Source organism: Patagioenas fasciata, chromosome 4 (assembly GCF_037038585.1).
Source record: "Patagioenas fasciata isolate bPatFas1 chromosome 4, bPatFas1.hap1, whole genome shotgun sequence".
Taxonomy (NCBI): Eukaryota; Metazoa; Chordata; class Aves; order Columbiformes; family Columbidae; genus Patagioenas; species Patagioenas fasciata.
The window spans coordinates 46,415,969-46,443,383 of NC_092523.1; the positions used below are offsets into that span (position 1 = coordinate 46,415,969).

At 36.8% G+C, this 27,415-nt stretch overlaps 1 protein-coding gene and 1 long non-coding RNA gene across 6 annotated transcripts in view; one reads left to right on the plus strand and one right to left on the minus strand.

Annotated features, from left to right (window-relative positions):
• Positions 1-1,651: 1,651 nt before the first annotated feature.
• The window catches only part of RBM46 (RNA binding motif protein 46), a 28,038-nt gene continuing 2,274 nt past the window's right edge, over positions 1,652-27,415 (minus strand). The window contains exons 1-7 of one of the 5 annotated variants that reach the window (XM_065836946.2): positions 19,947-19,975; positions 17,794-17,911; positions 16,818-16,979; positions 11,561-12,028; positions 9,409-10,191; positions 4,687-4,746; positions 1,652-3,129 (exon numbers count right to left, since the gene is read on the minus strand). In XM_065836946.2, coding sequence (XP_065693018.1) covers positions 3,104-3,129; positions 4,687-4,746; positions 9,409-10,191; positions 11,561-12,028; positions 16,818-16,968 — 1,488 coding nt within the window. In that variant the 5' untranslated portion in view covers positions 16,969-16,979; positions 17,794-17,911; positions 19,947-19,975 and the 3' untranslated portion in view covers positions 1,652-3,103. Of the gene's footprint in view, positions 3,130-4,686; positions 4,747-9,408; positions 10,192-11,560; positions 12,029-16,817; positions 16,980-17,793; positions 17,912-19,708; positions 19,895-19,946; positions 19,983-27,415 lie in introns of those variants that run through there. The other 4 variants (XM_065836944.2, XM_065836947.2, XM_065836943.2 and 1 more) reach the window with 4 other exon arrangements.
• LOC136100735 (uncharacterized) lies at positions 20,109-23,465 on the plus strand. The gene is made up of 3 exons (XR_010651252.2): positions 20,109-20,416; positions 22,324-22,412; positions 22,911-23,465. It is a non-coding gene; the product is annotated as an uncharacterized lncRNA (long non-coding RNA).

Below are 27,415 nucleotides of genomic sequence, written 5' to 3' on the forward strand. Positions count from 1 at the left end.
GGAAGATAAAGGCCACTGCCCATAACACCCTTGCTCCATAACATGGGTTTTATCATCTGTCACCAACCACAAGGTAGTAATAATAATGTTTAAAAAGAAAAAAAAAAGGGGAGGCAGGGGTGAAAAAAGGAAGCCAATGAGAAAGGCAAGTGTAAGAAAAAGGATCACCTTTTCTTATTTAGAGAAAATTTTTAATGCAGTGGGTTTAGCGCAAAGGAACAAAGCTTTGTTTCACTAAAGTCAGTAACCTCTACTTTCAGAGGGACTTCTAGTTTCTACACCAATTATAGAACGGGATCATATACGGATTCACTTTTATGTTATACAACAGTACTGTAAAAAATATGTGACACCATGTTCTCCCTTCGTCACATTTTTAACAATTTTAAGAAGAAATACATGGTGGTGATTTGTTTTGGGCTTTTTGTTGTTTTTGTTGTTGTTGCTGTTTTTTTCAAGGTTAATAAGCTCCAGTGAGACTCTTATAAATATGAAAACTATGCTTGCAATTTTGCACACTGATTAGAGATTTTTAATGATGTGTCCTAAATAAACTTCAAAAACCTGAACTACAGGTACTGAGTGCTACTCCTGCTTCAGCTGCTTATTCCTCACACCTTTGTTCTTATCTGCAAAACAAAGACGAAATTTTGAGAGTTGTATTTGGCTTACATCCACCCAGTACTCATTATACTCAAATGTTTTATCATGGTTTTGTACAATCACACTTGTTGGGAATACTAAAAATAATTGCCAAGGTACATGCTCTTGTTAATAATGATGGGAGTTGCTAGTTTGTAACAAAACTCCTTTTTGCACAAGACTGCTTTAAGATGGGAGCAGGGTTAGAAATCTGACCAAGAAGGATGTTAGACAGCTGACAAATACAATCCCACAGCTTTCTACGGTACTGGTCAGTACCTCCCTTTTGTTCACTGGGTAAGTCACCTCTCCTACAGGTATTCATTTTAATGCTATGCAATCTTTGTGCAGCTCATCACCCAGTTCCCTCCAGTAGCTAACAATGCCAATTCTACCTAGGTTCGGTTGGCTCAGGTTTCCACTAAAACTATTACAGAGTATTGTCTTACCAAATCTTTCTTGCACATGCAAAAAGCCTACGGTGTTTTCAAGGTGTCACTAAAGATGTCTATATAAAAAACTTGCAATAAAAAAGTGAGTCTTAATCAAGACACCTGAAAAATAAAAAGTCAAGATCATTTCAATAGTCTGTAGACTAGAATTCTCAGGCTGCCACTTAGTTTAAACATGAAGTAAAGCAACCCCCTGTTCTTTCCTCCAAACAGTTTCTAGGGAAATCATAACAGTTTAGCAACTGTCAAATGTGACAGACACTACTAAGCAAACTTGTGTATTAAAAATGACTCTTCTTTTTTCAAGGTTTAACTAAGCCACCTAATTACCCCTTCTGCTTGCTCAGCAGAGCACCTGCACTGTAGCCCCTGGCCATATCTTGCTAGTAGAGAAAGCAAAGTAAATCCTGTAAAGTAAGTTTGTGAAGGTGCCATGTGTAAAATAAATATTTTCTTTTTACACACACCAAATACTAACAGCATAAATTTAATATAAATGTTAATTCAAGTACAGAAGTGAAACACATGATTTCAACATTAAAAATTACAACATTTAAACAACTGCTGTGTAGCTAATATTAAATGCAAATAAAATTAAACTGCTATAGCTGCACCTAAATTAACACCAAAAGAAGACAATTTAATATGCTGATGAAGTAGGTTAAACTAAAATATGTAATGGACCACAACAGTTGACTGCTTTTAAGAAAAAAATATTCAACTTTATATCTTTCCATTGCATTGTTTTCTGTCTACATAATATTCCATTTTTGACAAACACTTTTCAGACACAACAGCTTACAACCAATACTTGCATAGGGCAGGTTCTTAGATTCTTAACATATGCTACTTAGCCCATTCCTTGACCAGGAACTGAAACTATACCCCAAATTCAAAAAGAAGGATGATCTACTGTATTAGTTTCAGATTAAAGAAAAAAAACAGAAAAAAAAGGCTTTTATTTTTTATCATTCAATAAATAAGGCACTTTCCTGAGAAATGCTAAATAGTCACAATAAAAATAAAAATGTCTCATTCAAAATGAATTACATATACCCGATTTAAAAACTTGAAAACTATTTTCAGTTTAATGCTAAATGATGTTTTTAAGAAGAACATGGCCTGATTAGAAAGTGAGCAAGCTGCTGTTCAACATGGCAACCACAGGCAAGAGAAGTGCTGGTTATGAGGGACAGCCTGGGTAAGAGTCAGGCCTCTGTGACCATGGATGCACGTGTCCCAGCAGAAAGGTGCTAACAACCAAAAATGCAACTTAGTGAACTGTACATAAAAGTACACATAACTTGTACGCGTCAAGATGTTTTTGTTGCCCATTTTTGTCTCAAAGAATTATCTAAGATATTGAACCTCTACGTTATCACTACAGCAAGATATCTCATGGAGCCTGATGGTACGTCAACATAAAGCCCCTCAAAATACCACTCCTCCATTTATGCAACGTTATACCAGAAACAAAGATTTTATTGGACATCTTCTTCCTATAAGATTTTGCATCGAGTTACAGCAACAAATCTGAGGGTGGTATTTAAGTTTCATAGTATGTATGTTTATGTATGAAAAGGCAGGGTTGCCAGGGTGGTGAGTTTTCAGTGTTGCCTTTTTTTTTTTAAATGTTTGCTTAAGATGCATTAGTTACAACAGAAGCTGTAAAAATTCTGCGTGAAGCTCAAAATACAAGAGTAGGAATTGTAGCAAATTATTTCAACACTAAAAATACGACACTGTTGTATAAACTATTGCAGGTAATAAAAATCTTTTAAACAAATTATCTTTTCAAAACAAATTTAATCAAGCTAACCAAACGATTTAACATTCAATGTCACTAATCTTTAAAGTTAAATGTTTAATACACACATGTGCTTTGAAGACTTATTCATCAATAGAACATGTAATGTGAATTTCCAGTAATTATTTATCAGTGTGGTGTTTTTTTCTTTCATGGCGAAATCCAAAGCAACACATTCCAAACTCTTCTTCTTCAGGGCAATTCAAGCCAAATAGGGTGTGCAGTTGGCTGCAGAAAAAGAGGGGGAAGGAGGGAAAAAAGAGAGTTTTGATTTTAGCAAGCATACTATACTACCTATTCCAAGATGGACTTAACTATTAAAGAACCTAAGATAATGATGTATTGAAAGGATTTACAGTCTTAGGCCAACACTGTATTCTTCCCTTTCCTTTGCACCCCTAATACTAACTCAAATCATTACAAAATTATTTAGTCAACAATTTAAGCAACATCACAAAGGACCTAGTAATAAAGATAAATGAAAAATGAGAACTTACACATCTCAGAGCTTTTTTTTCCTAAAAGCCTTATACTTTTAAAGAAACGCACATTCTTCGGTAATTAATGTATTTTATCAGTATGTACATATTTTTAACCAAACTTTACAATAATGACCCTTTGTTTCACCCCCACTGAACACAAAATAGTCACGAAGACAACTTCAATGTGCATAATAGATTCTGAGCTGTATTAATTTGTTACTTATACATATATACGTGAGTATATATATGTGTATACATATATATATAGCAGCATTCATAATGCATCTTTAACACTTTACATTGGGGTGTACTATTAACCAGGTAACAAATTCTGCCATATACACACTGCATAAACATGACCCAGCCTCACTATGGTCATCAATGGACTAGAAAAGGGCACTAAATCCAGTCCTGTTTTGAAGTGAATGACTGCACTGAAATCAGTCAAGTCATTTCATGGATGAACATAGTCCAACATTGTTGTATTTTTCTTACTGATTTTTCTGCAAGTTCTACACAGGCCCAGATTTAGAAATTTATGTTCCCTGCCCATAAGCAGGGGCAACAGAAGAATAACTGCATCTTCAAGACTAATCCTGGGTGACTCAGATTAGAAGCTTCCAGCAATAAAGTTAACACCGAGCATGGATTTAATGTTATTTTCAAACTGCCTTATAAGCTTTTAAAAACCAGTCTCACAACACTCAGAGAAGACGGTAATCCCCATTTTAAAAAATGAAGGGGTCTCAGAAGTGACAGGCATCCACACTTAAATTCATCCATTATAGCATATTTGAAAAAAAGAGCACATTTCCCCTTGTAGCATGAACTGTAGAAGGTTAAAAATAATATTTTTTGCAAATCAAAGGAGATGTTAATCTCTTTCTTCTACATGAAACTGCCTACCCAAAGAAATAGTTAAAGCCACCAGTCTAGTTAATGACTCCACTTCTGAACGTTAATTTAAACCAAAGATGAAGTGCAAATAATACATAAATTACTGAAAAATGACTTGGAGTCATTTTAGGAGTAAAAGCCGTAACACTCCTTTGTGATGCATAATCCATGTGAGCATCAGAGTAGGTGACCCATCAGCAGGTCTACAGCAGTAGAGCTACGCTCTCCTTTGAAACAAACAAACAAACTGGACAGAGTATTTCTACAAGGCTCCTCAGAGGTGCATATGTGAGGAACTAATGTTGAGACCAACTTCTCTAACAAACAGCCCAAACAGTGCAGCTAAGACAATGTCTCTGAGGGGGCAAAAATCTGCACCAAAGATGATCCTGGGAGGTTCACTCACCTCTACTATCCCACAGTGTTGCATTCAGGGACAGCAAAGTTCTATATGCTTGCTCAGGGGCTGTGATAGAAACGATTATGTGTAAGTCATCTGATAAATATTTAAGACTTTTAACTTCATACTGTTAAGGAACATCTAAGCCTTTCTAAAAATCACTAAACCATCCTCCCCCCGCCACAATCAGCACTAATCATCTCTATTTGCTAAACAAAGCCAGCAATTTCTGTATTTTTTAAAAACATCTTACATTTTATACCTTGCTGTTGCTTGTTCCAACAGCAATATAGTTAATTTTGATAAAGCAAACCAAGGTAGCGTTGAAGTAAAGAAAACCCTTACAACAAAATAGTAAAATAAAAACATTTCACTTGAACTGTGACACCCTTACGTTTAACATCCAAAATCTAGGACAGCAGTTACTGATATGTTTGTTCCAAGACCCAGATGCTGAGTACAGGCTCTTGAACTAGTTTATACAAGTTTTATCCTTGACTTGTAAATTGCTACGGCATGCAGTACATAAACAAGTGAATTCATACTAGTAAGATATAATGCTTGCTTCACCTGTTTCAGTACAGTTTACTATATACATTCTATGTGGTTTACATGCTAAGTTAATTACTAAAATGCATTTCATTGATTCAAAGATTTATCAGTATATTTTTCTTTTAAATACTTTCTCTTAAATGTTTTAAAATACCCTCTTCTACCTAAACATTAATTTCTTAAATTGTGTCTCAGGGAGACACCACATAGAATAGCATGCGTGAGTGAACAAAAGAATACCCTGTTGTGGAACACATGCCTAAAACCTGGCAGATCCCTGGAACTGAGGAAACTTTACCAAAACTTTTTCCCTTCTTCCCTATCACCCTTAAGTCAGACTCAGTAGGGAGAGCACTCCTCAACCTTTGCTACACACAGGGTGTTATCTTAAGGACTATAAAGATGTTCTGACATCTTCTGGTATTTCCTTAAACCAGTGGAATTCCACCAGCAGTAAGAGAAAACAAACAAACCCCACATTCTCAGAAGAATGTTCTGCTTTTTCAGGGTTAATATGTTTACTCTTACTAAAGGAAGGGAGGTGCAAGTTCTCCTACAATTCAGAGCACATCTATGCAACTTCAAGTTCTCATCTATACTTCAAAGTCATCTGGATGACCCAGCTTGACTCCATAAGCTACAAAACTACATTACTGATGTAAAGCACCTGAATGAAAAATAACACCTCCTATTTTGGGATTGGTTCTGCACCAATAGTGCTTCTGGACCAGAGGCGGAATATAGAGACTGTGTTAATTAGCACAGTAATTCAGTCTCCCAATTGGGGCTGCCTCACATCTAGTTGCCTCCAAGACAGGCAAGAAAAGGAAGACTTACATGTTTTTCTAACTGGGTACCTCATGTAACGGGCAAGCACCATTTTGCAAAAAACACTAAGGTGTTGTGCAACTTCTAAAGACACAGACTTATTTGTGTTGGAATGAGATTCAAATTAATGGAAAAGGTACTAATTTCCCCTACAGGGCATTGAGGTTTTCCCCTATTCTGTTCTCTCTGCCTCCCTATTCACCTTCTGGAACTTCAACATGTAGCTCTGCTCCCCTTCTCACAATGGCCATCCAAACATGTAATTTCCATGTATTTTAAAAAGCCTCAGTTTTTTTCACTGGCTTGATCTGTTCATGATTTATCTAGTAACATTAGAATATAGTTTATTCATCTTTCAGTGAAATCATAGCTCTCTGAATTTTCTCCAAGCATAATTTTCAAAATATTCAGGTGACACCAAGTGGTTAATTTTTGTACTGCTGTCTGCTCAGGACTACTGTATTCAGTAACAACCAAGTATTCTGCTATGTAAAAGTAAATACAGAAATACATATCACCAAGAAAAAGCCAGAGTGTTTTGAGATTATTAATCATAATACTCCAATTTTAAGATTCTATCAAAGCAGCCTTTTCTGATTCACTTACCTTCATCTGCTTATATGCTTAAAAAATAAAACAAAACAAAAACACAACCCATACACATAATCAAAAATCAAGTGGGCAAAAAAATTAAGTTTCCTGTAAGAGAAGTTACTTACCAGGAAGAATTATTCCCTGTGTCATCTTTGTACATGTGTGCTTATAATAAGTTGCTTCCCAGAAGTAACACACTTGGACTTTTCTCAAAATCACTGCTACTTACAAAAACAAAACAAACCCACTCGCAACACATGCATCCATGCAGCATCATTCAACATGCCAAGCCATACAACATTCTTCAGTGAGAAGGGATCCTCTGTCAAATCTAGCAACTTTTTTTTAGCGCCAGATGTTTCTTTCAGCACAGTGTATAAATTAAGCTGGAACAAAACCAAGTCAAGCCTGAAATAAATCTGCTACAAATTGCATAAAAAAGAAAAAAAATCTCACCACAGCCAAAGTACCAAGAGACTTCCAGAACAAGTGCTAAGTAGCAATATTAGGAAGAGAAGGATGGAAGTACTATTTTAACAGTTTCCTATAACATTTCCAATCCATGCAATCCATGCAATAACATTTCCAATCCACCAAAACCAGAAAAGGTGAGGAAAAAAAAAAAACAGGTAAGAGAGGGGACCAGAAACGTACTTCCTAAAGCATTTCTCAGGCACAGAAGCAGTCATCACCAACAGAGGACTCCACTTAGTGTTTCAGTTACTATTTCTGGTTATGTTTCCCTGAAAATTTAGTTTCACTGGGCCAAACTTATTAAGTAATATCATTTTAATAAACACTTATTTATCTGTCCTCATTTCTCCTCCTTCCATTCCTAAAGGAAAATCAAGCTTTAAATCTTGTGGGTGCAGTCCTGGGTCCTGTACGCCTGCACAGCTAATCAGAAAATTATCATTTAGTGTACTGTATGATCTCATTGTCCTTCTCTCCATGATTGCACTATACAGGATAACAAGTCTGATGCCTCAGACACTACCTGGCCCACACACAATAGATACATTCCACAGAGAACGCCACTCCTTTCAAACCTGGAAGTCCATGGCTTAAGAAGGCAAATATTCTAAACTAGAACGTGTAAAAACACTAAGGTCTGCTAATAAACTGAAATAACAGTTACTCAAGCATAACCTGTTGGAACTTCCTAAATACTGTAAGAAACTTGGAAAGAACTTGCCTACCACCACTCCAGAAATGAAAAATACTCCATCCCAAACAACTCTGGCATAGCTCCAGTTCTGAATAAAACAAAACCAAACCAAAACACATACACACACACAAAAACAAGAAAAAACACACCTTTCTCTACACCATTAGACAAGAAACTAGTTTTTATTATCTGAACAAGCCTATTGTGTCCAACGTAATTCTTCACAGAAAGAAAAAAGAAAAAACATACAAACACACACCTCTGGCTCTAGGATTGATTAGAAACATTTTTTGTAATGATAGAAAAGTACTTACATGGTTCTACAAAAGACAAGCAAAAATTAATTTTACGATACTGATCTAATGCTGAAAGAAACCATGCAATAAATACAAAAGAATGCTACTCAGCAAATTAAGAGAAATTACATGATGGTTCACAATACTTGCCAAATTATAAAGATGAGTACTATTTCATCTTCAAATACACCAGGATATAAAGGCCAGAAAAAGAGCTAACTAAGCAGAAAAGAAGCTGTTCAAAAGAGCAAGTGGAATAAATTATACAAAGCTTTGCCTGGAAGCATGAGATGCCAAACCCTTGTAGTATGGCTCTGTGACAACATTCAAATCTGAGTACCAAAGAGAGTACCAAATCTGAGCCCAAATTCTGATTTCTTTGAGGATGAAGTCTGATGAGATGATGACTACAACTACTAATGAAACAACCTGGCACCATAAATCAGTTCTGTGTTCTGAATGTTGTGTGCTGAATGTTCTGAAAAATGCTGGGCAGGAACTACATGGCAAGAGTGTTATGTTTTGTATTATTTATGTATTTCACTTTATGGAGCAACACCAATAACACTGTCAAAACTGCAGTGATCTGTCATCTTAGGCACGAAAATAACATTTACCATTGCTTTTTTATAATATAAAAAAATCCATTATCTAGTAGTTGAATTCTAATATTAAGAAATGAACATATATAAATCAAGTTACTAGATTAGAAACTAATTAAGAATAATTGTATCCCTATTTTCTCCCATTTTCTAGCTAAAAAGAAGAACATTAAATGACAGCACTCTTTACCCAAAGATAATATATGTAAAGGCATGTAATGATACTCTGCTATAGCCTTTAGAATATCTATAAAGAAGAATTGAAAAAGCTTCTGAAAACTATTTATTAATCTCCCAAAAGTATTTACTCACCTGAACATGCATCTACTGTTTCTGTTTTCCCTATTGATCATAAATCAAGAACACAGCCTTTCAAATACATTTTCAGCACCATAATGATCACACAAATGACCTTATAGCTAAGTCACTTAACATATTATCTGGTTCTTCCGTATAAATCATTACAGTAGATAGATGAAAGTAAAAATGCACTGACTACATGTTTACACAGTGTTTTTTTCAGTGCTCTTGCCTGATGGTCCACACTCAGCTGACTATATGAGAAACAATTCTGTAGACTATCTCATAAAGATACACGCAGAAACTGAGATATATACACAAACAACAATTTTAAAGTAAGTTTTCTAGCTTCAGATCTTAAGAACTAATTGAAAGTATCTATGCTTACCTAGATGTAGAAGTGTGAATTGTGCTGCCAGTTCCTTTGCACCTTCTACTGTTGTACAAAGTTTGTCTGGCATGAAGTAACTCTGGGAACTGTCTGCAATACTAGGAATAAACACCTTGTACACCAGGAGTATTTTCCCATCCTGACTTGTTGTTGAATACAAGTAGTATTCTGGTGGTGCCCAGTTATTTTTATTGCAAAAATAATCCAGATGCATTGCTGCAGAACTGAAGTGACTGGATTTTAAAGAATACACGCTAATTGGAGTAAGCTTTATTCCTGGAAAAAACTGGTATGTACATCTTTCTATTTCAGGAGGGCCTGGACTGTGCTGACCATTAAGACGAACTGAAAGACTTGCTTGTTTCCCTATGGATTTTTGATGACCATCTTCTTTGTTAGGAAACCCTAAGAGATTTTCAGAACCAGGACTTATCTGACCATTGAAGTGTTGCTTCCAAGTACTTTCTTTGTTAACTGGCTTTGCCAGTGTTACTTCAATACTAGCTCCATCAATGCACTTTCCATTCATTACAGACATAGCAGCAACTGCATCTTCTCGGTGGAAAAAATGAACAAAAGCATAGTCTCTCAGCTTCTTTACACGTTCAACTACTCCTGGCTTGAACTTGTTGAATTCAGCTTTAATGGTTTCTTCTGTAGTAGACATCATTAAATTTCTAACATATAATACTTTAACTCTCTGCATTGTCTCTTCATCAACTTCTTTCTCTGGGTCTGCCCAGTCTACTTGTATAGTATGACCCCAGAGCTGGAATGTTCCTACAGCAAAGAAGCATTATATCAATAAGAAAAGTGCAGAGGAAAACAATTCTTATCAACTATCTCTAGAAAAAGCAAACATGATGCATGCCACATGAAAGGGTCTTTTTTTGTTGCCTGCATCTACTTAAGCAAAATACGTAAAATATTACTACTTGAAATTATTAATGAAAGTAAGAATCTGCAAAAATTCAAAATGTTCTATCTATACCCTTTGGGTTCATTAAGCATCATAAGCTGTGAAAACAGAGACTTTGTGATTCTGAAATATGTATATACACACATATATAAAGCAATCATAACCAACATAATATTTTGCTAGCTAGTAAACACAGCATCTTTGATAATATCACCACCTCAAAACATAAGGTCAGTACCTGTAAAAAGTCATCTAAATGTCTACACACTAGCACAAGCCTTACTCTATGTTGCAGCAGACATCAAACCCATAAATTTAAAAACCAAATCAAAACAACAAAGCACCTTGTTATCATTTCAAGCCAACATTTTGAGTATTACACAACTAGTTTATTTTACATTCAGTGACCTGGCCACGCCACTCCCATTACTTTGCAAGGCCTATGTAAATCTTAGGTAACCTCCTCCTTTACACTCTGTCGGTGATTAACTCAAGACTTGCCTAAATCTCAGCCTTAATGCAGGGAGTTTTATCATTCATTTCAGCAAGGCCAATGCTGTATTATCTGTTTTAATTACTTTGCTTCTCCAACTATATTGTTTCACTTCCTCCCTATTTATTTTCTCTTCCAGAATTTACCTTTTTAAGTGTACTTTTACCTATTCCCTCCTCTTTCGGTATATTTAATCCCTTCTATTTTCTCTCAAAAGGTATAAAATAAGGTACAAAGAAAAAGTCATCTTCTACTTGTTAAACTCTTAAAACTATTTTCTAGTAGAAAATTAAAGACCTACTTTCAAATATTTTAAAAATATGAAACATCAATAACACCCATGACGCTCAAAGAAAATAAAGAACACATTCCAAGTATTGCATTTGTTAAGCTCAGCTTTTAAGAAAATTCACATGCAAATGAAAACTGAATGTGTGTCCAAAGAAAAACATAATTTGGTGCAAATTAGAGAAACTCGTGTTTATAAAACAGATGTCTGCTCTTTCATTCTCAGAAAGGTTTAAATTATTGCTTCTTAAAAAAAAACCCCACCAAACAAAAACCCCACCCCAAAACAAACAAAAGCCACCACACCCATAAAACCCAACCCCAATTCATAAACTCAAGAAAAAAATAAAATCCTCCCTTAAAAAAAACAGGGATGATCCACCATTCCAACCCCGCAAAATTGAGACATTCTCCCCCCCAAAACTCCATTTAATTACAAATAGGTTTACCTGGGATAAGCCGCCTTCTAGCCATCGCAGCTGCTCTGTGAGATTCATATTCTACAAATGCAAAGCCACGATTTTTGGTTTTGTCAGTGGCATTTGGATAAACAATGACATCCACCACTCCTTCTGTAACTTTTTTCATTTCATTTAGTATTTCATCTTTCTTCTTTTCTTTTGGAATTGCTCCAATAAAGAGTCTGCAGTTGTCCAGACTTACGCAGACACCAATAAATTTCCCTGGACGAATTTCATAATTATTCAGAAATTTGATGGCTAGCTGGGCTTCCTCTTTAGTAGTGTACATCACAAAAGCATAGCCTCGATTCTCACCACTGAATTCCATCATCAGTCTGAACTCATAGATCTTCCCAGCTCTCTCGAAAACAGGAACTAATTCATCTTCATACATATCACGAGGAATCTTACCCACAAAAACTTCACATCCACGAGGTGGTGGAGGACCTTCCCAACCTTAAAATAAAGTGTCCAACAACAATCTTAGTACAAATGCCAGACAGACACACTTCCCTCCCACCCCCCCATAATTTGGAGGTAGGAGTTAGTTATTTGTTTTTACTCTCAATTTAAAACTCATCCACGATTTAATTCTCATTTTTGTTATGTATACATTTAAAATGACACAAGCCCACATTTTGTATTTCTTTTAATTCCATCTTCTGTTTCTTTCTCTGGAATCTGTACAACAACCCACTGAACCTGGTATTATTTAAAACATGGGTAGGTTTGCTGTAAGATATACATTTCAATACATTTCTGCCCCTTAAAATTATATGTCAGTTATTAATACAACTGATAGGTGCTAACTGAGAAAGAACTTAAGCTGTATTTTCTACTCTAACATTTTAAAGTTGCAAATGTTTGTCTATACTTCTTGTCCATATTTTAAGAAATTTTAGTCAGGGTTCCCAGTACAATTTTTATTTTTCGTTGACATAATTCATTTGTTTGGGCTTTGGTTTTGTTTTGTTTTGGTTTTGGGAGCGGTTTTTTGTGTTTGCTTTTTTTTTCCCTTTTTTTGTTTTGTTTTGTTTTTATTAGACAAACAAATCACACTCAAGTTTCAAAGGCAGACAGTCAAATCATCACTAACCGCTTTTTCTAAAGCTTTGACAAACAAGGTTCTCCACAAGAAAGAACGCAAGTACAAAACCGGTCAAAAGAACACAAAATGTGGTAAGCAAGTAGTAATATGAAATGAAAAAGCATAAAGAGGCAAGATGAAAAAAATTACTGCTGACAAGTTAAAAGAAAAAGATAATTAAATATTTTACTTTGACTTGAAGTTCAGAATAAATTATATTTAGGTGATTTTGTAATTAACTTTTTTTTCCCTTCATGTAAGTATCAAAGAGCACATAATTTACTCTACGAATTTTTAACAAAATTGGGAAATTTTTCTCTTATCACATAATAAATTTTCATCTATGTGCTGTACACTAAGAACCACATGGAACACAGAAAAGCTACCAAGGCATCAGAATTGACATGCATTTGGAGCCATACTGCCATGGCTGATCTAGGTAAACGTATGAGTCTGTTCCACATAACATTTATTATTTTCAGCTTTATAAACATTTATGACCACTTCAACTGAGGTCTGACTGGACACAGCAAGTGAGGCAGTTTCCAAGTTAGTACTGCCATCACTCACAAACGCCAGTCAGTTGCCCACATAAAAAGAGCATAAACAAACAGTACACCATTTAGGAGCTCCAAAGACAAAAGCAACTGCACACCTTAATCAAGAAAAAAAGGAGGTTATTCTTGATTGTGTATGGAAGTCATTAAATTAAATAACAATGTTCTCGTTTATTAACTAGACAAACGTTAACTACCATCCTCAGCCTGATAAGCGATTAAACAGTGATTCTCAGCAAGTAAAAGACATCCACCATTCAAAAAACTCGCCTTCTAATTTTAAAGCTACAATACTGAGCCTTACAGCACATTACTGCCAACTGGAAGTAAATTATTACTCCTGATTTAGAGTCTGTGCCACATTTGCCAATAAGCAGCGTGTATTTGACAGAGCAAACACGAAGTAGTTCACCAAAAGCACCATTCCTCAAGCAGTTATCAACTGACCAGAGTTTCCTTGACTCTCATTCAATCGATCACTGGACGATTATGGGATTCATTTTTTTGCAGCAGTTCAAGTAACCAAACTTCAATCAATGTTAGAGTTATAATCCTCTCATTGTTAGTAAGATCCGTGCTGTCTCAAATTTTCTTCCATGTCATTCGAATGACTTGCATACCTAATGACATCATTATGTCATCAGCAATCTAAGCAAATGACCCAAACAAAGCAATGAAATGTCACTTTTTTTTTTTTTTAAACACTCTACAGATACATTTTCAATGAGTGGCATAATCTGAACAAGAACTGTGCTGCTGCCAATTGAGGTTGAAAAATAGTATCATTTTTAGGATAATTTTGAGCTAAATCAGCTTCTTGCTCTGGACACCTGCCAGTCTGATAAACAAGATGGTGGCAAAAAACCAGAGCTGACAGTGAAACCTTCTCTTTTGGCAGCAACACAAGCTTACAGAAACCACAACTTAAACAAGCAAAATTCACAATGAAACTCTTCATTTACAAACAGTAACAGTAATTTCTTACAAACCATCTCAAACATTCAAGTCTCAGCTGGCCTAGAAAACCATTTATAGCAACTCAGGGTAATTTCCAGCCTAGGTAAGTATCAAACTACATAAGATTTAAAGGAGAGATATATAATTAATGTCAATGAACAGATTCACAGAAGATACACCTTGTCAAACACATCTACTTTCAGAAAAGATTAACAGTCTTAATTAATAAAAGTAACTTTGCCAAACAAATACACTTAAAACTGCTTAATGTTCTAATTAAAAATCATAATTGTAAAGTAAAAAAAAAAAAAATATTAAATAACTTAAAAACAGGCTGAGCCCTCAGAACATAGTCAGCGATGCCCTGCAGTTCTTTTGTCAGAGTGATTTTCAAAATAATTATACAGGGCTCCATTTGCCTTTTTTAATATAGGCTAGTAGAAATATGTATGTAACTCTAGACAGCAAAACCTTCCAAAGAGAAATAATTTTGATGCATCTGTATCTTAAGGTACATATAGCAACGAGCAATACAGTTCATCCTTACGAGCATGCCTTATACATATACAGGATCACAGGCCACAAGTGAGAAGGAACTGAAAGAGTAGCACAAAGAATCTTCCTTCCTTCTGCTTGTGTAAGTGCATAACCTGACTCAAAAAGAAGAGTTCCTGTACTTCATGTGATACAACAAGGACTAATGGCAACATTTTTGAACATCGATGATGCCAGTGATGACAATAGGAAAACTATTCAAAGTAAAATAAATACTTCACAAAGATTTAAGGCACTTGATTAATTTCATCAGAATAACAAGAAATGTTAAGATAAATGTAACTGACACAGTGTTAATACAGAGAATAACTGGTACTAGTTGTTTTATCAATGAAACTTTAAAATACCTATTTCAGACTAAAAATAAAGCACTAATTCAGCAGGAAAGATGCTACCCATTTTAACAAGCTAAGTATAGGAGTAGAAAATCCCACCTTTCTGAAAATGTGTCTTAACCAAAGTCATCAAGCTCAACATAATAAATGAGCTGAATGTACATGTTTAAGATACACATAAGTTCAAACTAAATGATCTAGAAGCCACTCTTTTTCTTAACCTGTGTTAACTCTTGAATAAGGGAATAATGATATCAAAATATAATTAGGAAAAATAAAATCTACAGAACTACTTCTCCTATGTCTTCACTCAAAACAATAACAAATTCAATCATTTGTGTTTTATTGATTTATCTCACAAACTTTCAGCCTTTGCAGCACAAGATAAACCCCTTAGTTTCCAGTTTTCATACAAGCATTCATTAAAGTTGAATGATCTTGCAACATCTTCAAACAAAAATACCCTTCATCAGTACTACTTAAAACTAAGAGTAATTTCAATCTATTTCAGAAAGCAAATCTAAAGTGGTGAACAAAGGCTTTTCCTTGTACTACCTATGTCACTCATCTTCTCTTAACTAAATCTCCAGCACCAGTTTCATCAAAAGTATTTTATCAGGGGATAGGGCTATTTCAAGAGATTTATTATTTTTAAGTTACTTAATCACAGTATCAGACATGTTTTTGAAACAGCATTTAGTACACAAGAAAAAATTAAGTCTTCCAATACAGTAAGATCTTGAAAATCCAATACTGCTGTTTCCAAATTGCAAAGTACATACTCCATATACTGCAGGACTTAGTTCTACATTTTTGTCACTTACTTTAGTGGAAATATAATTTAGCACACAGAAAAACATTTTAGTGACAAAGTTTGTCTTCACCACAGCATTAATTTTCCAGTTCAATCGTGTAAGTCTCCCGTTTGTACCATGACAATGAATCCCAAACCACTATAAATTAACCAAGGAGATGAAAATGTAGTTTTTATAGCATCAATACAATCTCACTTATTCTCTAAGACTTTTATCAACTGTTATTTTTTATTTACACATGGATACATACTCAATAATTTCTGTTTTCTAGTGTATTAAGAACAAGAACACATGAACAATAAACTCTGTTCGTACTTCACTGTTAAAAACACATCCAAAGAATGATAAAAGCACCAGAAGATCAGCATTTATAATTTTTTCTTCTCAGAATGAAGGCTGGGGTGGGGTAAATCTTAGACATGAAGAACAGATTAGTCAACTCTGAAAACAAAATAAATTAGATTATCTTCACTGATGCCACCTGAGAGAACAGAGGTTTGTAAAAAACTAATGCTTTAGCCAATGCAAGTGATAAGAGAAGTAGTAAAGCATGGTATACCTACTATCACCAACTTGTTTGTCCCTTCTGTGCCACTAAAGATTTTCAAGCATGTTCTCAGTCATATGGAACACACTTGGTATTTCCAACTCCACATTCGTTTTGCTGTCAACTTTAGTTGTTTCTAAAGCTGTGATTTCTTAAATCCACCAAGAGCTAATGTTCAACGTAGTCTAGTACAAGAAACCTTAAACTGCTTGGAACTGTAAAACATATGAGGATCCCGGTATATGTTTGGTTTCTTACAGTCTTTCCTTAAGTATCTGCTACTGGTCACTGTCAAGATATGGGACATGAGCCAACACAAATTTTCAGTCTGATTCAGTATAGTTCTACTTACAGAAAATAAACTCCAAATTCATAATCTGAAAAGTGCTTACCTGGTGGAGGACCACCAAATTTTCTTTGCCCATTTTCTTGAACCAAGCTGTATCCAGTCTTCTCCATCAGGGCCAGTAAAGCAGCCTCATTCTGAGTGCCACTTCTGATTTTGCCACATCCATTTGCTGCACCTTTATTTTCCTCATGCATATCTGCAATAGCTTCAACATAACATTGCAAATATTTCAATTCAGATCATTCTAAGTTGTTGTAAGTATACAGAAGCTGCCAAAGCACAGAAAAGACAACTTATGCTATACTTGCCTATTTATCCAACTACTATAAATTTGCTTTCAAAACATTGTTCTGTAGCTACGATAATATTGAACTTTAACCACTAACTATATATTCTATAAGCAAACTTTCATAAGTGGTATCATAAGTATGCTGCCCCTGAAGTACAATAATGAATTCTTCCACAAATCATGTTGTCACTGTTACGTAGAGACCTATATGCTACTCAAAGTGACAAGTTCCACTTTCTTATTACATTTTATAGAAATTACTTTAAAACTGTATTTTAGTACAAAAATACTTTAAAATAATATATTAAGTCCATGCCTGACTAATATAAATAATTCAAATAATTAAGGAAAAAAAGTAATTTAATTAAAACCAATATGTAAGAAAATTCAGCAGAACTGGCTGGCAAAAGAAAGGGTTTGAAATAATCCCACTTCTGGGGTCTTTATTTTCATGTCTTTATCCATTTTCCCAATTTCCAATACCAAAAAAGTTCATCAATACAGTTGTTTCTGTTCTGCCCACTATTACTCTGGCATGCCAAGATCTTGCACAACAGCTTTAGGTTTCTGTCATCTAAGTGACTGAAAATCACACCAAGGAACCCACTTGGTGATTACCAACTTTACTAGTCAGGCCCCTAAAAAAATTAACTTTCAAGCCCCTAAAACAAATTCACTTTCAAGTCAGATTTCTTTTTTGACTGCCTCTTTTTTCTTCCTCAACTTGTACCTTCTTTGCCCAAAGTTTTCTGCCTTCAGGAAGTTTCTGCGAAACTTAGACAAGCAACCTTTTTCAACACTTCAGTCCTTTGCCCAAAACACTATGTCCAAGTACTATGCCGCTCATCCTGGAAAAGAAATGCTGCTCAAAAAACCATCACCAGTAACATAAGCTACAACTGTAGTTTGTTCTTTTATGTCCCTTATGTTTTTAGCTTGCTTTGTCCTCAAGATCAGGCTCCAATAAATAATGTCCTGAAATCTCAGCAGTTTGTTTTTTCCCAGAAAAACAGTTAAAACCAGCTTCAATTTCACACAAATGTTTCTTGCCTTCTCACTATTATTTGCTGAACAATTAAGCTTCCTAGTTGAGGCCTCAACTAATAAAGTATCTGGAAAGCGCAGAATAAAGGAAACTGAATTAAGTACAGTAAAGAGTGCATAAGCATTCACATGTCTGTCTCTTCATTAGATGTTCATTACTCAAGGTCCCAAGAAACCAATTATCTCAAACACTTCAGTAAGCTCAAACCTGTTGCACTGAACTGAACACTGCCAAAATGGAAGGGAGTTCAAAACCAGTTACATCCTTTTTATTCAGTTTGAAGCTACCTTCTCATCTTCAGCTGGTCACTTCTCCTGCTTTTGTACAAACTAAACTATTATTTTTACCTTGATTATCCAAATGAGCACTGTTACCTACACACATTATTTATTTTACCTGACAGCTGACTATGTAACTCTCTACCACTACCAGAAATAAGAATTAGTAAAAATAAAGCCATACATAGTAGTTAATGTAATAAATGTTATCCCCCACATCTTTAACTATAAAGGCTTTCAAATGATTTCTGGTCACATTAAGCAAGCTTTTGCTTCCATATGCAAAATGTTCACCAGCTCTATGTCTGCTAGACCTTTTATTCTTCAATTATGTGTTCTACTGAAAATTACTTTTCAAAAACCTTAGGTTTCTCTAAAGATTATACACTATATTTATGGAGTGATTAAGGCCCTCTCACTGCCACATTCATGCATGTTATGCAATATTACTGTCCAAAGGTGGACCTCCTCCGCAACAGCTTAGCCGTTTCAAATATAGTTTGAATCAAAGTAATAATGAAACTGTTCTTCAGTGCATTTTCACAACGGCCTTCATATGACACTATCATTTACTCTACACATCCCTTAATTAGAATGGTGACCGAATAAATACAACTCCAATTTTTTCCATCCTAGAAAAATAAGACTTTTAGTGGAGATAAGTGTATTTTGTCTTTTCTATCAAGATGGTATTCATTTTGTGGCAGAAATCCAAGCAACCACCACTCCAGTGAAGTTACATTTACACGACACCCATTGCTCGTCATTAAACAAGCCAATCCCTAAACTCCTGGCTTCATCAAAATGAGATTCCAGAACGGAAGCAGTACAAAGAGATTCCTGACAGACAATGGCAGTAAAAGCATCACTCCTATCTGCCATAAATAGCGTCCCATCTCCATTCAGCAAGTGAACTGCATATACTGTTTTTCACAGCCTACAAGCTGCACGGTGATTCCATCATCAGAGAATCTCTCGTAGTTTTGGGCCTAATGAGATACAGAAGTAGACAAAAAGCTGGGGCAAGGAAGACCTATAAATTAATCTTTCCTTCATCTCAGTGAGTTCAAACATCCAGCCAAGAAGAACACTATCTCTAAGAGCTGCAAGTGGATACCAGATTAAAATCGTGGGAGTTGTTGAGTGGGTCCACAGTGCTCCCAGAGAGGCAAAGAGGCACTGAGGAGTTCAGGCAAGAAAACAGCAAGAGGAACCAAGTGGGCCACAGGCAGGCCCAAGGACAAAACACCACCTGAGGAGGCAAGACAGTCAACTGGGACAGGGAGAGAAAATAAAGAGAAAAACAGTAGCCCCGGAAATACCCTGCGCTACTCTTGCCGGCTTGCACGTTGACGAGGGCATCCGCACTGGCCCCATCTCCTCACACCCTCGTCCCTCACGCTGCCTCCGCCTTTCCCCACAGCACAGCAAGGGCCCGAACCCGCCACTGTCCCCAGGGAGACGAGGCCGCGGCACATCCCCCAGCCCTCCCTTAGGCGCTCGGCACCACTCCGGGAGCGCGGAAAACAACCCACCCTACCCCTCCACCAGCCACCTCACCCGCCTGGCCCCGCCGCCACGGCTTTCCCTCGCTCTGCCCCAGCCCAGCCAATCACCGGGCGGCCAGGGTGGGCACGGGCATAATTGACAGGCGACACCAACCAATCACAGCGAGGCAAAGGGCCGTGCCCGGCACGCGAGCTCTTTTAAACCAGACGGCCGTTGGGCAGAGGGCTCCTGCTGGGTCGCGTGCGGCCGGTGCGCGGGCTGGGGCGGCGGGTGGAGCCGTGTGACAGCTCTGAGGGTGGGGGCGGTGCTGCAGCCTCAGGGCCCTCCTGAGGGAGGGTTGATGTTCCCCCGCTTCTGCACCCCCTGCCAGCGCCTTCCTTAACTCCGTCCTTCCGAAAGGAGAGCAACCTGTGAGCTTGCTGTTAACTTTTCAGAACCCGGCTGCGACTTTTTTTGTGTGTGTCTTTCAGCTTACATCTGCTGTTAAAAGCTGTATGTCGGACTTCAGGGTGTGCTCTGAGGTGCGTTTGTACTTCAGGGAGCGTTTAGGTGCAAGTCCATGTTGACCAGTAACACCTGGGTGAAATAGGGCTGGTTTTGATCCCTACTGTTTTAGCTAATATTTCAGTTTGTTGGAAATGAACCATGTTTGCTTAATAACAGCCACAGCCAAAATACTTCTGGCAAAGACTTCTTGCCCTCCCTTTTCCTAAGATTTAAATGCTCAACTGTACTTACTAATAAGGCAGAGAATCTCAGAAATTTTAATTTGGGGACATGCAAATTCATCATTATTATGAATATGTTACAGAGCTTTTAGCAATCTAGTTTCAAATATGTCCTGCCGTAAAATGGTCACGCCACTATTTTCAGACATTTACCTATTCAAGCTTATTTCTTAAAGACAAAGCTTATTATCCTTTTATTAATAATGGCATAATACCATAATCATGTATGTCACAAATTATATGTCTCTATTTAAAAGTTCTGAATGACCAACAAACCGAAGCTATTGCCTTGAAGATTAAATGTCACCACCTGTTCATTTCAGGTGTCTGTGTGGTTTTTGACCACATCTAAATCAGGGCAATTAACGTTTTAATTCCTCTTTCTAGAAGTGACAACTGTTCACAGCAAAGGGACAGTTGCTTATAGTTGTAATTTCTTTCACTCTCCCCATACATATATAAATACCGCTCATCCCAAGTTAATCCCATATTTCAATTCACTTATTTATAAATAAGATTTACTTAAGGATGGGAAGACGACCATGGCCAGAATGATGTTTAGTATTAATCAGCATATTTAGTTTTTACTACTTCATTGAATCAGTACCTTAGTACTTAACTGGTTTTAGGATTATTTTACTTATTTTAGGATTATTTTACAAGAGTTACAGTATAATTTGCAAAAAGCATTTGGCACAAATTCTGGTTAGAAAATTACTTTAAATTGCAAGTAATGTGCTATTTGCCTTAAATCTTTATACAGTTCTTCCTAATACTGAGTTAGTTTCCTCACTAATGTCTTTTTGAAACTGCCACAAATCTGATGGATGAGGAATGAGGGCAGTCTTGCCAGGATTATGACATTTATTCCTTTGGCTGAATTTGAAAATGTGAAGGAGGTATTTTTCTTACACATTTTATTTTATAGCACTGCACCAGACAGTTGCTTTTCTTTTCCTCTTAACTTACTTTAGGTAGCTGTGAGGCAGAAGTCCTTGATTTTTTTTTTTAACTTCTGTTTCACTGGAATGCTAGCAAGCCCCAGCATATATATTCCTGGAGTGGGCTATTACTGCAGTTGCAATATGCTTTAATAAAAGCATAAGCTGCTTTTTTTTTTTTTTTTGGTCAGTGTAAATTTTGCTATGGCCTGGAGCAGGAAAAGAGGGTGTGTAATATTTCTGCAGTCTGACGGGTTTGATATGTAGGTAGTGGAAATACCTTAAAAGGAAGCAGACATCCTTTGAAGTTTAGACAAAGGTCTCTGTAAGAAAACCTAGACATAATATGATTGTAAATCTAATTATAGTAAGCTGTATAGAAAGACTTCAATCAATCAGTCCATTTTATTTGGGGTTTCAGTTTATCAAGTAGCTGCAATGCCTGTTTCAGTAGGATTTTCCTAACAAGGCATCCTGGTGCCCGAAGGGTCTTTTCTTGTGAAAGGTGCTGTTCAGTCTTGTTCAGCTTTCTGCCTTAAAAGAAGTGGAATAATTTTTTAATTATAAAATTACAAAATCTGATATTTTTGGAATAAGCATGTGAGGAAAGAAAATAGTAATTGTAGAGAAAACATCATACAGAATTGCTTTTTTTTTTTTTTGTAAACTACTTTGAGGCACGTGCCACGTGATTTTAACATGCAGATATGCAATGAATATAAAAAAATGGGTCCTGAAGCATATTCTCTCTTCACTTAGATGAATATGTATATCAAGAATTTCGTTGATGTAAACTGAATTAAATCAATATTGCTGAGTGCAGAGTGATGTAAAATGTACATAACAAGGTATGTAAAAATCTCTTTGCTTGTTTTTTCCCTCGTGACCTCCAGAACTGCTGTTATTTGCTCCCTCAGTATCTCACTCTTAAAAACCTGGGCCCTGTGTGACAAAGCCATACCTTTAATCACTGAGCAAAACAGTCTGTTTTCTGGCAATACAACTAACCCCCCCGAGGGAAGGAGCAGATGGGAATTGCTGAAAAAAGTAATGCCACAAAGGGTTGGTAGAAGAAGTGGTAAAAGTCAGGGAATAGACGGGAAGAAAGGATGGGAAGGTGGGAAGATGGAGAATCCTGTCCTGAGTACTGTGGTCTTTTGGTGCTCCACCAGTACAGAATGCTTTCCCCATCTGCTTTTTAGGCAAATGCTTTAAATTAGTGCTGAAACGGCAGTATATGCTTTGCACGTTTGTACAAAGGCAGTTAAAGAGTTTTGGTGGTTTTAGTGCTTCTGAAAGTGACTACTGCCCCAACAACCTTGTAACCAAAGTTTTCCTTCCGCAAGAATGTGAAGTGCAAAGACCTATGGAGTGGGTTTCCTTCTGTCACACGGCTGGTGTCTCAGTTCCTCGCTGGAGAGCTTGGAAAGATCGGAGACAGTTCCTTCTCAGTCACTGCTCATTTTTTTTATTTCTCTGCAAATATTGTCAGAAAATACCTGAATTTGTGGTAGCTTCCGTGAAAGCCTTAGAGCCTCTTTCTGCATTGGAACCAAACAGGCGTCAGGCGTCAAACTGTAAAGATTCTGGACGTGCATGACCTGACCCAGACATTAACTAGAAGTTTACCAGGGAGGCTAAAGGTTTTTGTATCACATTACCCCTTGATTATTTCATAACTCTGGAAATAAATCACATTGTGTGCAACAGTGGAGAACAAGGTTTAATTTTTACTTTTCCTAATTTAAATATTTTAAACACCTTAATTGTAGTTTGAAAAGTTGAAAGAGTCCACTTTCTTTGGGCTGTTCCTAGTTGACTTTGAATTACAGCTTGTTCTGAGAATCTAAAGGGCATCAATTTATCAAGGCCACATCCTTATAATTTATAATCCATCTGCTGTGAGCTGCTAACTAGCTTTTAAGTCAGGAAACTCTGGACTGTCAATGCCAATTACAGTTAAACAACTTATGATGCTTCTGTGTAATTTTCTTTGTATTTTTCCTGAGGCTTCAAGGGTATAGTGCTGCGCTTGGAGACACAATTAATAAAGTCTGAAGCCATGTAACCTGTGTTTTTGTGTGATTCTTTCATTTAGATATATACATATTTTTATATATAATTGTATATTATACACACATGGAATCCCATAACTTATCTTTGGGGTTTCTTACAGTATTCATTAAGTATAACAGGATGATTTTTAAATGCTTTTCTGTATCTAGCTACTGTTTATCTTACAAAGCTTAGTGACACAACCAAAACTGCCATGAAAAACTAAAACAAGAACCACCACTACATTGTGGGCAACTATAAACAAAATTGGGGTTAGGCAGTTTGACTGTTCCATCCTGATTTCTTGTTAGAGGCTACAACAGTGAAACAGGGGTTCAAAACTCAACATTTCTAAACCTACTGAGCAGTTAGGTGAACTTAGAAAACATCTGATTTACTCATTTTTTTTAAATGAGAGTTTCACAGTTAACTGATCCCAGTTTGCTGGAGATCTGCACAGTGCAGTTTCCTGCATGTACCAGAGCCACTAGGTGGGAGTATGTTATCCTGAAAGAAAGTTTGTCAACCCCGGCTGTTTTTATTGTGGAGGAGATGCTGCAACACCATCCACACCATGTCGAGTTGGTGATCAAATTGGGATATTTTCCATGCTCGTGTCCAGAACAGGACGCTGGGGAGACTGCCCTGCCTGCCTCGTTACTCCTTCAGCCCGGAAGGATTTGAGCGGGAGCAGAGACAAAGGCTTACTGGGAGTTACACCTCCAAAAAGCAGATCTGGTATCCAGACAAGGACCACAAGCACTCTACATAATCTAGTTATTTAGAAATTCCCAAGGCTAAAAAAGATTCAGAAGATCACCTTACTAAGATACAAGCTAATACTTAAAAAAAAAAAAAAACAAAAAACCTCATTATATCAGAAGTGAGGCATTTGTCAGAGAGAGAACATACAGGTGACAGATACAGAAAGGGCCTTTTGAGGAAGATGAGACCATAGCAAAAAACATATGGGTTTTTTTCAGCAATATTCAATACAAAAGTGATAGAGAAGTTTTCAATGTAAACCCACTATTTTCTGCAGAAAAGACATCCTCGCACTAGTCCTAAACTGAGGGGTCAGTAAAAGGAATTTTAGGACTGATGAGTAAACTTAAGTAACAAACTGATAAGGCTGGGTGTAGTCAAGTCTACTCCGGGGTGGTATTGCTGGACTTGAGAGGTGTAATGTGTAATAAATTTCTGAGGGTGGCCATGGTACTAGAAGGATGGTGCCAAATGAGCAGCTTTCAGAAGAATTTCAGCACAAATTTGTGAAAGCTGCAAAAAATCCAACTTTCACACCAGAAATATCTGAAAGTCGTAAGGCTATAAGTGGAAAAAAAATGAACACAAAATGATTGTTCATTGTTCCCTGTAGTACAAGAAGGGGAGGGACAGCTAATGTAAGCATCAGGCAGACAATTAAAAAAAAAAAGCTCTTTTTCATATGCCATAATTAATTTTGCCATAGAACCTTCTGATGGTCAGACAGATAAGCTAGAAAGGGCATAAGACAAGTTCACATAGGGTAAGAGTATTAAACATAATGAAATTAATGCAAGTTTTAAAGCTGGAAGCTTGTGAATTGTTGCTTATGGAAATTTTTGATAATATATCAAGACTCTGTCAGTACCCATACCCTGTTGCTCCTTGGAGGAGAATGATACAGGGCTAAACTGACCTTCAGATATTGCCAGAGTTAATTCCTGTGTTCCTATGGTGCTGAAAAATTTGGCCTTTGTCTATAAGCTAAAGGCTTTCAAAGGTGGTTAAGTTGTTAACAGTGTCTGGTTGTCTTGCTCCAGCTCTGAATTGAGAGTCCAGTTTTCCTAAAGGAATAGGTGTGTTCACAGAGAAAGATCTCAGAAGCCAGCTGAAGAGTGCCTTGCCTGGACCAGCAAAAAAACAAGGTAGAAACACTGGTGGCAGCACAGAAGCAACCATCTCTAGGCAGCTGTCTGAATAGATTTGAAGAACTACAAAAAATTTTAAAAGCTGCACAGTTTATGTCCTGTAAGATTCTTCAGATCATAATTCACTGTGAAGTTAATAGTGATTTGGGTTCATTTCTGAACATTGTTATTAAATTTCCACAGGTACAAGATTTTGGGGATCTCAGGAAACTGGTGGGAATACTTCATGCTTAATCTTGGTCTCTGTGAAGACAGTAACAAAACTCATGTTGATTTTAGCTGAAGAAACATTAACCTAGTGATGCTGTTGCAATAAAGAAGATTGCAGTACTACATAATTATTAAGAACCTGTCCTGATGGGATAATTTTTAAATATGCAGTGTTACTAAAGTGATTTTTTTAAAGTAACTTCTCTTACTGCTTTCTTTTATTAGCATCAAATGGTTTCTGCATAAACAGATGTCTTGCTCACATCCTATGTTCACTTCCTGCTAACATTATACAGTGAGCTCACAATTTATGTCACAAATCCAGTCTCTTTCCCATAAGGACAGACCGTTATTGCAAGCACAAATTTGTATTTAATTGCAGGATTCAGCACTGTCTGTAAGAGAGCTTTTAACACAAGCATTCCCTGAACTGAAAAATGCAAACTAGAAAGTTACTGAGGGAAAGTAATGTCTATAACTGGTTTGGGTGGATATTTTAAGTTTGCTTATTAAAAAAAAAAAAAATTTAAAACCCCCTCTTTGCAAGTCATAAAAACCTCATTATCATTTTGAAACACATTTCATGCCTATGCATCAGGTCTACTGCCTATGTAATTCTCAGTGCTTTAACAGTATTAGAGTTACTGGAATTGCTCAAAGACATCAGAAATAGAAATGTTCCATTCCTCACTGGAGTTTCAGTTTATTAGCCAAGCAGAATTACTGCTTTCTCCAGGCAAGTTTTTGAAAAGACATTATTCCCAGTCTATACCTTGTCTGTCAATACATGATCAAAGTGTCATTCTAAAATAGTACTTGTACAACAGAGTGCTTCTTTCTTACATATAGTGTGACCAAACCTACTTGCTGTCGGAAATTGGGAGTAAAAGCTAAAGGAAAACAAAAAGCTGACTTTATCATGTGATTGCAGTGCTAAATGGCTGATGTACTGGATGAAGAGTTTATTACACATTTGGATTTCCAGAGGAGCTGAGTTTTGTGCACATCCTGAGGTTCACGAAAGACTGAGGAATGGGACATGGCAACATGACTGTGGATATCACGGTCTATATATTCATGTATGCTTTAGGCATTGCAGCCTTACGCACTCACCAGTCTGAGGTGGTTCCCAGCCCTGAGTGATGCCTTCAGGCTCCTCTTCCAAAGCTTGGGAAGAGTTAGATACTTTGGGAAGGACTCCTCAGGAACCAGCAAAGCTGGAACCTCTGTAAAGTGGATAAAAGGAGGTTTGGGATGGAATTTAAACAGTCTGGGGCATATCTGCATGGTTCAAAGCTCTTGCTTCAAGTGAGTTGGTATGACTACAGAATGGGACAGGATCACAAGGTTCTGTCTGCTCAGGTTCCAAACGCGATAGCTGTGATAGCGTGGTGCAGAACCAAACAGCCTCCTTGCCCGAGGGCTACATGCAGTTCTGTTTTTCACAGCTATGCTATTTCTGGTTCTGGAGGGAACCAAGTCATCGTTGGCTCCAGGCTACTTACACTGTGCCCTACCACCTCATTTAGACAGAACCTAAATGGATGTGGTTGAAACCAGGTGCCTCCCTCCTCCCAAGTATTCATTTGGGGCTACATACAATCTCGTTTGCAAACAGAAACAGCAGAAGTTATGCTGTTTAATATCTAATTCCAATCTTTCCAGGGGGACTG